This window comes from Solanum tuberosum, unplaced genomic scaffold, assembly GCF_000226075.1.
Source record: "Solanum tuberosum cultivar DM 1-3 516 R44 unplaced genomic scaffold, SolTub_3.0 scf00194, whole genome shotgun sequence".
In the NCBI taxonomy this organism is placed as follows: Eukaryota; Viridiplantae; Streptophyta; class Magnoliopsida; order Solanales; family Solanaceae; genus Solanum; species Solanum tuberosum.
The window spans coordinates 677,369-692,959 of NW_006239120.1; the positions used below are offsets into that span (position 1 = coordinate 677,369).

The window sequence follows — 15,591 nt, forward strand, 5'->3', positions numbered from 1 at the left end:
GGACCATTAATAGGCGCTACATGTCATTCAATGTATTTTGTTAATGGATACAAATTTCATACAGAATGTTATGGTAGCGCTAGATCAACAATGAACAGTGGAGTTTGTATCTCAGATCCAAACTTTGGTGATTACTATGGACGGATAAAAGAGATTATACAAGTGGAATACCGTGAAGAACCTTTAAAGCAAACTGTCTTATTCAAGTGTGAATGGTTTGACCCAACTATAGATGTTGGTGTGAAGAAGCATAATCAATACAAATTGATTGATGTTAACCAACGTCGTCGGTATAAAAAGTATGAACCTTTTATTCTTGCAATGCAAGCAACACAAGTGTGTTATGTCCCATATCCTAGCAAGAAAAAGGACAAGATTGATTGGCTAGCCGTATTGAAGGTTAAACCTCGTAATGTTGTGGAATTACCTGATGAGGAAGTGGCACCAATTTTTGTTTTCTGTACTATTACGTATTCAGCTTCACTATTGTGGGATGAGTTACTCTTTCTTCTCATGTTCTTTTCTACTTTCTTCACTTCTTAGATGTGCTGTAGTAGCTGCAATGATATCTGCTAGTATTGTTTTTCAGTTGCATTTATTTAGTTGATTATAGTTTTCCTCCCCCTATTTTGACTTTATATGTCTGAAATTTTACTTCGAAAAGACTGTTTAGTCATCTGTTTAAAATCTGCAGGAGATTCTAGCTCTAATTTTTAGTATGTCATATGCATGAAATTTAGTAACATTTGGGCATACTGATGAACTTTATTTAAAAATAATTGATCTTTTACAAGTGTTGATCTTACAATACTTACATATTTTGAAGATATGGCTCGAGGCAGAGGTCGAGGTAGTGCAGGTCGTGTAGGAAAATCCTCAGGTCGCGGTAATTCTGCTATTCCTCCAAAAATGCCTACTGTTCCTATTCCCACAACAGTTAGTCCTCAACAAGGTGGTACAAGTTCTAATATAGGTGGGCTTGATCGTACAAACCAAGTTCAAATACTAGGACCTAGCAGTACACCACCCGTTCAAATGCCAAATCACAATAATATTCCAACCATTGTTGAATCATCTCCTATTACACCTAATGAGAGTAATCAAATATGAGAGGGTACATCTACTCAAACAACACAATTGGTGAAGGTGAGTCCAATAATCGTGGGCAGCGGAGAACAGTTATTACTCTTACTCCTACAGGGTTAGTCCATGTTTATAGTATCATTAGTATATATATTTTTAATAAGATACATATGTATTTAAATAATGTCCTCAAATTTATATAGATTGGAGCCTTCTTCGACATGCTCTACTTTCATAGCTAAGTCTTTCAAAAATGAACTTGATCCCAATGGAATCAATTGGAAAGGTGTCTCGCAACCTGTAAAAGATTTTTATTTTGGAGAATTCAAGGTATGTTATTTCATTATAATTGAGTTTAAGAAAGTGATAAACTTTTTATAGATATGATATTAATGTTATTACTTTACAAACTAATTTCAGAAGGAATTCTATTGGGACTCTTCAACAAATGAAAATGCAGTATTCTAATATAGGTGGGCTTGATCGTACAAACCAAGTTCAAATACTAGGACCTAGCAGTACACCACCCGTTCAAATGCCAAATCACAATAATATTCCAACCATTGTTGAATCATCTCCTATTACACCTAATGAAAGTAATCAAATAGGAGAGGGTGCATCTACTCAAAGTAGCACAATTGGTGAAGGTGAGTCCAATAATCGTGGGCAGCGGAGAACAGTTGTTACTCTTACTCCTACAGGGTTAGTCCATGTTTATAGTATCATTAGTATATATATTTTTAATAAGATACATATGTATTTAAATAATTTCCTCAAATTTATATAGTTTGGAGCCTTCTTCGACATGCTCTACTTTCATAGCTAAGTCTTTCAAAAATGAACTTGATCCCAATGGAATCAATTGGAAAGGTGTCTTGCAACCTGTAAAAGATTTTTATTTTGGAGAATTCAAGGTATGTTATTTCATTATAATTGACTTTAAGAAAGTGATAAACTCTTTATAGATGTGATATTAATGTTATTACTTTACAAACTAATTTCAGAAGGAATTCTATTGGGACTCTTCAACAAATGAAAATGCAGTAAAAAGACAATGGGAGATTAAGGCATCACTACGATATAGAGATTTTATTTCCAAAATAAAAAAGAATGGAACTAATCCCGGATATGTAACTGATATTGTGTGGAAAAATTGGATGAGGCTTTGGCAAGCTCCTGAGAATGTTGCAAAGTCAGAAACAAATAAAAAAAATCGTCGTGGAGGAAGAGAAGTTGTTGTCGGAGCTCATACAGGTGGATCTATCTCTATTGGAGAGCATCGTAAGAAACTTGTAAGTATATATTTCACGCAATATATATTCTTCGACAAAATACATTTTCCTTATCTTCTAGTCATTACTAAAAGTCTATAGTACACAAATAGTAGAAGTGCCTTCTTTTTTTTTGTTCAATTATGTTTTGGGACTGTTGTTGCAGTGCATCTGTTTTGGTGCAACATACAATTGTTGTTGATGACACTTTTGATTTTTAAACTCTTAATTGTATTCTTTCTGATAGTAAATTTGGACATAAGGTGAACAAAATCAAATAGATAAATTGACATATACTTTTGCCTATTGTATAGGGTGATGGATGTCTTTAGCTAGAACTGTATGTTGGCTAGGAAAAACTTAAAATAGAAAGCCCCACATTATAATAGTTGGTTAGAGAAAATAAAAAGTTACAGGGAAAAATGTATAGATTTGAACGTTACATGTAAAAGCTTTGCTTGAATGTGTACAAAGATGTGAACTCTACCAAGATGGCATAAGAAAATGGAGATATATTCTGCCTGGGTATTTGGCTTGCGCTAGCACGTAATATAGTAAAATTAAGAGAGAGTAGGATGTACATAGACTTTATTTATACCTTTGTGAGATAAGAAATTGTTTCCGATAAATTCTCGGCTTAAATAAAAATATCCAACACATGAGTATAGGTACATATTATTTGTTCCGAAAATTTTCACCAGTACTACCTATACAAGCTTATTATAGTTAGTTGCCTTAGAATCTATTTTTTATTGTAAGAGCCTTAATGGGTCTTGCTTATAGAACAAGGGAGCTTAATATTTCAGATTGTCTTGTGACATTGCATGCAATAGATTGAATATGAATAACTTCTTATTATAGAACTTGATTTTTGAATATTAATCTGAATCTTTTTCTTTGTCACCAAGTACTATTCTGGACAGTTTTTGGCTCGTTGTCGCAGATTTTTGAATCTGAAACTTGCATAAGAAAGTTATGAAAGATATCTCAATTCTTACAAATGTTGGTTACTTCATCTTTAGAGGCACGATTTGAATTGTTAGCATTATTTCTGCCATAAGGGGAGACCTCAATTGTGTGTTCCTCACTAAAATTAAATAGAATTTTTGTGTTTATTGAAATACTTTACCTAATTATATCATATTGTTCATAACATAACTGGGGCAATTTTATTTTTTTGGGTAGGCTATTGAAAAGGGTCGAGACCTAACACCAAGTGAGCTCCATTTGCACGTCCACACACATGATCACGATGGAAATTCTTTTTGTTGATGAGCGAGCATGAATTGTTCATGTAAGTAGAATTTATAAAATTATCGACTTTTGATATTCATATTCTTTTTATTTGGAGAAACTGATAGTTAGTATTCTTTATTATAATTTTAATGTCTCTACTTATTGCAGGAAAGATATGAAGAAATATTACATGAGAAAATTGAGTCTGAATCTGATATTGATCAACGTGACACATATTATCAAGCTGCATGTGGAGAAAACAAGAGAAGAATATATGGTCTTGGAACTCAAGCAAAAAGTTACTACGGACCAAATCTTTGTATCTCTTCTCAATTTGATGCTTCATCATCTATACCACCATTTGTTTCTCAATTTGCACCGATGGAAAATATGGATGAGTTCGTGAAGAAATTGATTCCTACAATGACTGATCACATGATTCCTATATTACTTGAGCGCATACAAGGTGTAACTTCTTTACCATCACATCAATCAGTTGATACTCCTATTGGTGACGCATCATCAGCAACACATATGATGCCTAATAAGGTTGTTTCAGATGATGACCATATTTCTTCTCCCTAACATTAGTTTTTCATATCTGATTTTTGTTAAAGGAAAACAAATTATACAGTAACAATTACGAGTTCTAAACATTAGTAATTGCTAGATGTTTGATACTTGGTGTAGATGTTTTGGACTTAATATTAGATGAATATATGTTTTGGTGCACGCGTTATATATGAAGTAACATTTATGTTATCTGAATATTTGTTATTATTAGGATGTTTAATAATTTACATTTTCTATATATTATAAATAAATAAATAAAATGAATAGAAAGAATTATACCTACGACAAATTTAACGATGGAATATTGCGACGGATTTTGGGAATAGTTAAAGAATTAAAATTGGTGATGGATTGCGACAAATAATAATTGGTTGCCAAAAAGTTTGCGACGGATTAGCGATAAATTATTTTCGTCGTAAAAATTATAGGACGACGAATTCATTTATGTAATTTGCAACGAAATATATAAATCGAGCGACAAAACTTTTCGTCGCTACCATTTTACTACGGATATCAGATGTCACTAGATCGTCACTAATCTTGCTACGGAATTAATTTATCCGTCGCAAAGGGGTTAGCTATGAGAAAAATTATAACGGTCAACATTTCATCGCTAATCCGTCGCAAATATAGTTTAGCGATGGATATATGTCTATTTGCGACGGATTTATCGGTCGCTAAACACTATTTTTTTAGTAGTGATATTTACTTAGTAGTTTCTTTGTTATGTCATTTGAGAACTATTGTAAAGTATGTGTCCCTATTCGTTATTCGAATGTATTTAGATGGCTAAATGAGACAATGTCTAGACTCCCATTCTCTTTTATGAAAGACTTCGACTGTAAAGAAAATTTTTAATTCCGCATTATTCTATGAGTTTTATGTTTATGATATGCTAAGGGCTTGTATGCGACCCCTTCGGGGTCAAGTACGCCTTGTTACGTCTAGGGGGTACCCCTGGGTCGTGACTAACTTGGTATCAGAGCATAAAATTTTGGGATGATTTTAGGTTGATGTCTCATAAGCCACGTCTAGTAGAGTCTTGTTTATAGTGTGAAGCACACAACATTTATGAATGAGAGGCTACAAGATGATTAGGAAATCTCACTTCTTCATTCTCTAGTCGTGCCATAGAGTTTAACTCTATAAGGTCTTTCTCTCTAACCATTGGTTTTCAAGATGTGACTACTCAAAGGGCTCATGCTACTAGGACCAAAGGAGAAGATGTTGGTTGAAATGACAATTATGGCTATGTGACTACATAGGACTTGATATGCTAGATTTCTATGTCATCCTTAGGATAGATTGGTAGTGTTATTATTATTTTCCTAAGTGATTTTAGAACCCGTATAGTCAAATTGTTAGTCCCCGAATGAGCCTATCTGTGAGTGGAAGGGGGGAACTTTATGCCGTAAGTTTGGATTATGTTTTGTCTTAAGGTTGACTTTGAGGGTTGCATGTATGTCACGACCCAAGCCTAGGGCCTAGACGTGACCGGCGAATGGGGAACTCGAAGGAACCCCAAACAAGCCTCATAGCGTATCATTACACATCCTTGGTCACAGAAGCTAATTAAAATGACCATAAGCGATAAGCATAATCAAAAGGGGGAAATCGGGACTAAGGGAGCAAGAGAAAAAAAAGAAGAATGATACATAAATACCATAAATTAGTCAAGCTCAAGCATAATACACAACTTGTCCAACACCACCTCTAAACATGGGTACTTAGCGGGGGCCAAGACAAACTACCGGGCTCACCCTCATAGTCAATACATAACAAAAAGGAAAAGTCTTATACATAGCAAGAGATCATAAGCAACGTCCCCGGAATGGAGGACTCACCAATAACCTCGATAGAAAATCGTACTAGCCACGCGGAGGAGGATGGTCAAGCGATGCTCCGGTTCCTACACGGTGACATTCCTCGAATGAAATGCTTTTGAGAGTAAATTGCATATGAGCTCCATGGGCGTATGTTGAGCATTTTATGACTAGGAAATGGTAGTTTCTCCTTGAACATGACAAATTATGAGAATTTCATGCATAGTGGGTTTGTGGATGTAGTTCCTACTTCCTTGTGTATGCATTTGTTATGTTAAATTGGAGTTGATGTTTCCTACTTCGAGTTGTGCATTATTTTGATGTTTCATGCATGATGGGCTACTAGTCTTGAGTCCTTAATTCCATAAGGTGTCTAAATCGTCATTCGAGGATGAGTGTTCTCAAGGGGGAGATAATGTAACACCCGGTAAAACTAGTAAAACCAACCTAGAGCCTAACGTAAAACTAGTAGCCTATTTGGGGTTTAATGTAATGATTAGAGTCGTAAAATAGCCTCCGGTACTAAGAATAAATGTTTTTGGGTTTAAACGTCAAGGTACGAACCCCCCCCCCCAAGGACCAACCAAGGGTCCTTGGGGAGGACAAAGAGGCTGCCCAAAAAGCTGTCAAAAATAGCTTGACCTACGGATGGGCACACACGATCTGTGGGTGGACCCATGCCCCATAGGTGGGGGTCATGGGTCGAGACTTGGCCTCCCCTGGTTCACTTAGGTCAAGTGGTGATCCACGAACCAACCAGCACGCTCCGTGACTCCACCCACGGTCCGTGGGTGGGGGTTTCGTGAGTGAGGGCTGAAATGGTCCTTTAGTTTTTAAGTTGGGGATTAAGGAAGGGGCTTAGGGTTAATTACTTAATTATGTAGGGGCATTTTATACTAATTTAATAGACCTATATAAAGTATTTTATGTCATTAAACACCTCATTAATTCATTAAAACCCAAGACCCCAAATAAAATCCGAAATACTCTCATCTTCAAATATTCTCTCTCTAGAACTCCATTGAAGACCATGAAAAGAGATCAAGCTAGGGCTTGAAGAAGAGAACTTTTTCATACGAAATTGGTTGGATTCTACACCTAAGGTATGGTAGTTTTCATCCTTCGGTATCTATCACCCAAGGAGTCCCTTCAAAAGCTTTTATCTCAAATCTAGAAATCCCCAAAAGCTAGGGTTTCAACTCAACCCCATGGATTCCTTTCAAAGTTGATTTTAAAGGTTGAATTATGTTTATTTATGGATGTATTAATGATTTTATATGATTTTTAACTTGAATTCCTCAAGAATCCATGAGTTCCCCAATCCTAGATGATTTTTACATTAAAGAATGTTGTTGCAAGTTGGTCCAATTGATTGGATGTGAGTAGATTATGATGTGATTGCATGATTTTAGTATGATTCTACCTGTATACTTGATTAACCTAAGATTATAGGGTGAAATTGATGTGGCCTAGGGCTATGTCATGAAAGCGGGAAATTGAGGGTTTAGATGTGACTTTTAAAATTGATGAACTTCTTGATGAATTGCCTTAGATTAGATCACCTACACATGAATTTCTTATAAGTAAAGCTTGTAGATATGAACTAACTCGATTAGGGATTACATGATGAATCATGGTTGAAGTAGTATTTAGATTTAGTTTACTTGATGCTATATGACTACAATTGAGTAAGAATGAAGCATGTGGTTAATTTACCTTGAGAGTTAGGTTTAGATGATGACCATGTGAGGTATTGCTTTAGAGTAATGCTCATAATATGAAGATGACTCCTAGGGCTTTAAAGGTAAAAGCTAAAAGGAATGAACTATGAATGTTGATGCTTTAAGAAGGAAGCCATTGTGCATGTTGAATTGTATATGGTACTATTGTGGAATGACTTTGCCCACATGACCTACAATATGAGTATCAGAGCATATACATGCAATGAGTGAACTACTTGAATTACGATTATATCCATGCCTACTATAATAATGTTAGATGTGTTCATTTATATGGTCTATGATCCTTGAATGCAATATATGTGAATTATGCATCATTGTGATATTATGTACATGCTTATGAACACTTTGAGAGGGAAGTTTCTATGATGATAATGTTGTTGATGTGCTATTGCAAGGACAATCACACACACTCCATCATGATTATGATGTATCAATGGTGTTAATTGAAAGTATAGTTCTTATATGCACCTTTACACATTATTATGCATGAAATGTACATGACCATGATGATCCTATTGTGTTGATTGAAAGTCCATTCTCATGAAAACACATGATCTTGGTGTGAAAGGTTTACTCACCTACTAATAATGATTCTAAGGTTGAAAGTCCATTCTCACCTACATGAATCTATAAGCTATTTTATGAGTTGGGTTGAATAAAGGGTAAAATACTCCTTCAAACATGTAAATCCAATTCAAGACTAAACAAGTAATTTTGGAAAAATAATGCTTAGCACCTAGTGGATATGGAAAGTGAGGTAGAAGCCCTCCCGTCAATACAAGAGGTCGGGTTCTCTAAATTATTCTCATGAGATGGAAACTCCTTCGTCAATACAATAGGTCTGGTTTCTAGAAGCAATCTCCCTATCTCATAACTATGTGCCCACATAGGTCTTTAGCTAGTGGATCCACCTTAAAAGCTAATACATTTAGTTCTACCTTAGGCAAGTAGGTACACCCCTTTTTTGGTGTGGGGTTACATGACACCGGATTCCATGTAGCTCACATGGTCTATGTTGGTTAAGGCTATTTTCCCTCCATGAACAAGAAAGTGAGTTATGTGCTATGGTTCCTCAAAAGGGTCTACTTAGTAGGAATGGTATTATGGGATGCCATTCATACATGGCACAAGTAGACTTTGAGAGTAGAGATGGTGTGTTTCTCTTATGTAAATGAACTATGAACATGAAACATGAACTATGACTAATGACTCCTCAAGAAGATCTACTTAATGTGGGTGAGGGTATGAGACTTCACTCATACTTGGCACAAGTAGACTTTGAGAGTATCCATGGTGTGGTTTCATTACATTATGATGGTTCATGAATTAATGCATGCTCCATTTGGATTGTTGTTATGATTGACTTTCCTTGACATGAGCTAATGAATATGAATGTTTCCTTGTCTATGAGTATTAACTATGGATGAGACTAATGTATGACAAGTATGAGCATGGTGCCTAAAAGTGGTACTTAGTGTAGATAGGGTTATGGAATCTTATCTATGCATGACACAAGTATAACTTAAGGTTACTTATGTGATGATTCAATTATGATGAGATGAGCTTAGTATTTGACTATGTATGTGCATTATGTCTTATGGTGATTGATATTTGCACTATGTCTATGATTGGAGACTATGCTTATGATTATGTTGTTATCCTTTGTGTTATGATGAACTATATATGAGTTGCCTTATGAGTGATGTTCTCCAACTCTTTCAAAGAAGATATTCAACTTGGCATATAGCATGGTTTCAACTGAAATGTCCCTTTTAGCATGTTTCAATGATTTTTATGCATGGCTACCACACTTAGTGCATTGTTGTACTAACCCATATTTCTATATTTTCTCTAAGTGTAGGGTTTGGTTCTTGAAGGTGGTCTTCTAGTGATTCAAGCTTGGGATAGATAATCCTCCTTTCTATTTGGTGAGTCCTCAAGATTCGAGGACGAGTATCTTTACTTAGTAGTTTGTTTTATTATGTCATTTGAGAACTATTGTAAAGGATGTGTCCCTATTCGTTATTTGAATGTATTTAGATGGCTAAATGAGACAATGTCTAGACTCTATTCTCTTTTATGAAAGACTTCGATTGTAAATAAATTTTTTAATTCCGCATTATTCTATGAGTTTTATGTTTATGATATACTAAGGGCTTGTATGCGACCCCTTCGGGGTCAAGTACGTCGTGTTACGTCTAGGGTGTACCCCTGGGTCGTGACATCGTCCACCAGTGATCATAGGACCAGATCCCGCGATAGAATAATAGTGTGGAAAATAAATAGCTCAAAGTAAATCAGGAACAATGATTTTACGTGGAAACCCCCTTACTCAAGGGCGGTGAAAACTACGACCTGTACTGACAGGATTTCAACTCAAACTCTATTTCATTCAAACTCAACAAAGTTTCAGATTACAAACTCTTGCAACCTAGGAATTAAAACTCTTTGATCCCACTAAACCAACTAACTCTGGTTGATCTAGACTTTAAGAACCCAACACGGCTAACTCTAACCACCAACTCAGATCTCGAAGATATTAGCTAAAGAAGCAGCAACTCTGTTGCACCACCCAAACATCAACTAACTCTAGTTGACACTCCTAGGCAACTCTACCCAAGAGAACATCAAAACAATGATGTAAAAATCTTTACTAAACCTTAGGTGATTCGACTAACTAACTCTAGTTAATACAACTCAAACTAAAGACTTAGATAAGCAACCGATCTACTATCCTTTATAACTGAGGTGTAGTTTTGCAATGTAAGCACATAAGACACAAAGCTCAAAATATTCAACATTCTATCAGGTCACTCTACCCAAGAGAACATCAAAACAATGATGTAAAAATCTTTACTAAACCTTAGGTGATTCGACTAACTAACTCTAGTTAATACAACTCAAACTAAAGACTTAGATAAGCAACCGATCTACTATCCTTTATAACTGAGGTGTAGTTTTGCAATGTAAGCACATAAGACACAAAGCTCAAAATATTCAACATTCTATCAGGTCCCTTTGTTGAGTATGAGCAGTGTTCTTCCTTGAAGATGACTTCTTCTTTGTAAGTTTATGAATTTTCAGAAATTCAAATATTTGTTTGACAAATCTCAGTTTGTGTCCTGTGAGAAGAGATTATATCAAATTGACACAAATCCCTTGGGATGATACCATTGGCTGAGAACCTGCTACTATGAAAAGTTGTGCACCAACCATGTCAAATGTTACAACTTTTAGACAATTGTCTTTTGACTTTTCCGTGTACGTAGTCTATCCGGGACCAAGTCCCTTGCAGTGTGTTCTTTGTGAGTTCTTGAAAAGACTTGCTAGCTCTCTCTCTTTTTGAATGAATAACGTTGTTTGTTTATTATTGTATATATCAATCAGCAACAAGAGTTTTGACCACTGAAATAAACAACCTCGTCCGCCCTTCCTATTGGTGAAGTACACTGCACTTTTCACCAACCAACATGACAAGACAACTTTACAACTGTATACCATTTTGAATCTGGATAAGAGCACTCTGTCAGGGACCAAATCCCTGCATTTGTGAGGATCATCAAAACACCTAGAATACAACAGTTCGGCTATTGTTAGGGATATTGATAGTATAAGCAACTTAAAGAGCTCTTAAAAGTTATTTATATCACGTATAATATAATGGTGTTCCATGTCGCGTTTAATCTTAAAAATGGACTGAATTGTGTGATTTAACGGCATGCTGCTAGTATAATATTGATCCTTCTTTAAGGGACTAACTTGAGTCTATAAGGTTGTTAATGACTCTATGTTGATTAGTTTGCAAACTTACTTTGGTTAAAGAGTTTTCCCACTTCACATCACTGCCTTGTATAAGACTTTATAATGCATATGTTAGCTTAGACTTGGTAGCTAATGTTACTTTTATATGTGAAGGAAACTTAATGCCTTTCTCTTCTAACCTCATGTCACTGCCTATCTTTAATTTGACTAAAATTTAAGTTCTACCAGATAAATGATGAAAATTGATTCATAAGTTTTATTTTTTGACTTTTGTAGGTGGAGAAAAAAAGTTAGGGTGGTGATGAAAGCATTGATGAGGATGACACTTGAGATTTGCTTGAAAGTTGTCGAAACTCATGTATGACCAACTCTTTTGTTGATATTATGAAGTCTTATTTTCTTATCAGTTGAAACATGTGCCAACTACTGTATATTTTTCCCATGGATCTCATTGTGACTAATTTTTTGCGCCTATGGAGGATTGCATTATGATTTGTACATTTGTATAATTTGGACCTATAAGGCGGGTGACATTATGAATCGTATATTTTGCACTTGTGGCGGATGTTGGTTTGACTGGGATATTTTGAATTAGAATCAATTATCTTTCGTGATATTTACAATTTCATATGTCAAATATTTATAATTACAATCCAAGCTGTTGGAACACATGAATTGTTCCAATAGGTTAAATAGAGTTGTTGCAATAGCATTTTCTTAACCACTAGCTACCAATTGTTGGAACTTATGAAGACGGTTACAATAGTTAAAAAAGTTACACTTGTAGTAGCCTTTTTGATCAATATCAAAAACTCGTTCCATAATAATATAACTGTTGCAATTGAGCTATCAAATCTGTTGCAATATATACTAAAAATTCATTGCAAATCCATAATAACCGCTCAATTGTGCAAACATGTTACAATATGCAACAAACAACAGTTACAAAAATATAATAATCACTGTAATTGAGATATCAAATCTGTTACGATAAAGAGAAGGGAACTTCTGTCAAACATCAAATGCAATGGTTCTCACTGTGCCAATTATCATATAAAAGTGTCGTTACTGAGGGATGAATAACTGTTGCAGTATGAGTACTTTAAGGAATGAAGTTTGTAACTGTTACTAGAACTGTTGCCATATAACTATGGTAATACTAATACTAGCTGGTGTGAAGAGCTTAACCCTCGTTTCTATAGTGATGGTGCAACGATTTTGAAGACTACAACAATGATTTTCCTACCATTGTCGTAGGCCCGTTTTCTAATAGTGTATGTAAATGTTGAGAAGTAAAGATTACTTCTTTCCCCTTAAAAATAGAAGCAATGCCACTTCGATCAGTATTCTCTCTACTTCCTCATTTCATTGCCTCATGTTCCATCAAACTTAAGCTAAATAATAATCAACTCTAGAAGACATAAATTATGAAGCTTATTCAGGTTTAAAACAAACATATTTCATCAAGGAGGCAACAACTACATCACCATCTACTAAAACTACTGCAAAGGCGGCTGAAACTAGCACTGGGAAGGATGTTGAAGATAGCAACAATGAAGATGATTGGAGGAGAAAGATGTCTTACTCAGAAGTTCGATCTCAGGCACACTGTTTGAGAAGAGCATGTACTTGATAGTAGGATGTTCAACTGCTAAGGAGATGTGAGTGTTTGCAGGAATCACACCTTCAAGACAAAAAGGACAGAGTTCCAACTTAAACAAAAATTGCAAAATGTTAAGTTGGGAAGCAAGAAAATTGATGAATACATCAATGAGTTCAAAGGTATATGCGATGGACTTGTAGCCATACAAAAGGATAGCAAAGTTATCAACTTTGCAGAGGCTTGGTTGCCAATACAAGACATTTAGGACTGTCATGCTAGCTAAGCCACCCTATCTTACTCTAAATTAGTTTGTCAATGCTCTCATGAGATATGACATGAGAGAGGATGACGAAGAAGTTCCACAACAACAACAAAACTGTAGTATGACATTCTCTACTCAAAGAGGCAGGGTAAAAGGAAATTATTCCCACAAAGATCAAGCTAACAATAACTTCCACTCCAAGGGAAGAGGTTTCAGATTGGCTGTAATCAAAATAGTCAAAGTGAGAATTAGAACAAAGGAAAATACACCTCTGAGTCATGTCATATGTGTGGTAGGCATAACCACATTGATGTAAAATGTTTCTACAAATGGGATTAATTATATCAGGCTTCAAATGAATTACAAAAAGCACTAACTTCTGTGAATATGCAGAACACATCAGTATAAGGTGACATGTATGTGGACTTAGGAGCCAACAATCCCATGACAAACAACTCAGGTAATCTAACTGATCTCAAAAACTATGATGGATCTGATATAATCTGTGTTGGAAATGGGTCAAAGTTAGCTATCACTCATATATTGGAAATACAAATAAATCAGGATTGAAATCTAAGGAAGTGCTTCTTGTTCCCAAGATCACTAAGAATCTGCTTTCAGTTCATAAGATTGCAAATGATAACTCACACACTCTTGAATTTGATGAATCTAACTTTGTTGTAAAGGAAAAGAAGACAAGGACACTACTGGACAAAGGAACTAGGAAAGATGGACTCTATGCCTTGGAGGATAATAACCTTTATGCCTTAACTCCATCAAAAGACTGATAGAGCTCATACAACTTATGGCATGTTAGATTAGGACACTCTAGCTTGAAGTTTTTACAAATTTTGAGTAGAAATAGTTGCATTGAAGTTAGTAGTTGGAATAAAGTGCATACTATGTGTTCTAGTTGTCAATTGGGAAAAGGATGTAAATTACCATTTGGCTTGATAAATAAAATTGAAAGAGAACCTTTGTTGAAAATACATTGTGATCTCTGGGGGCTTGCTCCTCTTGATTCTTCTCGACAAATGAGGTATTATGTAGTGTTTGTAGATGATAACACATTGTTTACATGGATTTATCTATTGAAAAAGAAATCAGAATTCCTAAGTACTTTTTAAAATTTCAAAAATGCTGGAAAAACAGTTCTAAAAATTTATTAAAATATTTCAGTGTAATAAAGGTGGTGAATTCATTATCACAAACTTCAAGAAGCACCTAGAGTATTGTGGAATTATCAGGTATATTTCATGTCCTAACACACCAAAACAAAATGACATTGCTGAAAGAAAACATAGACATATAATTGATGTTGGTTTGACTTCGTTGTTTCACGTCAAATTACCCTTGTTCCTATGGGTAGAAGCCTTATTGACTATTATGTTTCTCATAAACAGGCTCCCCTCCTTAGTATTTAAAATGAAAACTCCTTTTTTAAAGCTATATGGTGCACAACCTTACTACAAAAGTCTCAAAGTATTTGGTTGCAAGTGTTTCCCTTACTTGAAAGGTAGCACAAAGTTCAGCCAAAAAACATATCCATGTTAGTTCATAGGATATAATACTCTGCACAAGGGCTATATATAGATGCTACCTACCTCTAACAAGAAGAGTATATGTGCCTAGATATGTGGTGTTTGATGGAAGCTCACTGCCTTATGTATACTCAAATCAGTCTCAGGCAAAATCTGACGTATCTACTCACTTTGCTACTTTTGTTGATGTTTTCTCTAAGATGCAGGGACCAAACATTACTAGCTCTGCTTCAGGGGGAGTAATGAAAATAGTTGTAATGTAACTGATGATGATGATGGAGAAAATGAAGAAGTTTTGAATGGTTCTCAACTTCTTGATTCAGCAGTCACATAAGGCATTCAATTGAATGTTGATCTCTAAGAATTAGCAACAAACATTGAAGGTGAACCTAGTCACCATGTTACTATCAGGAGTAACAGTTGTTGTCTCATGTATTCCGATTAGCAAACCATAAATAATAAAAGATGAAAAGAAAAACACAAAGAACTATCCGAGTCCACAGAACCCACTGTGTGTCCTTAAGAAATTTAATCCCCTCAAGTACCCGAGGTTGCAGATTAATTCCTCCCAAGATAAAACAGATTAACCATTAAAGAAGTAGTGGTACCTCAAACTTCAATAATTTCAACGAACTCAAAATCACACACAGACACGATCGATTGATTTTGTTTTGTAAGAAATGTATGCAAAAGAA

The 15,591-nt window shown here is 35.2% G+C and overlaps 1 protein-coding gene across 1 annotated transcript in view; it reads left to right on the plus strand.

Moving 5' to 3' along the window:
* The first annotated feature begins 513 nt into the window (after positions 1–513).
* LOC102594253 (uncharacterized) overlaps positions 514–15,591 on the plus strand; it is a 19,870-nt gene continuing 4,792 nt past the window's right edge. Inside the window, 7 exon segments of the mRNA XM_015312297.1 lie at positions 514–973; positions 1,593–1,785; positions 1,871–1,997; positions 2,088–2,375; positions 3,540–3,617; positions 3,619–3,648; positions 3,759–4,139. Of these exon segments, the coding sequence (XP_015167783.1) occupies positions 829–973; positions 1,593–1,785; positions 1,871–1,997; positions 2,088–2,375; positions 3,540–3,617; positions 3,619–3,648; positions 3,759–4,139 (1,242 nt within the window). The 5' untranslated portion in view covers positions 514–828.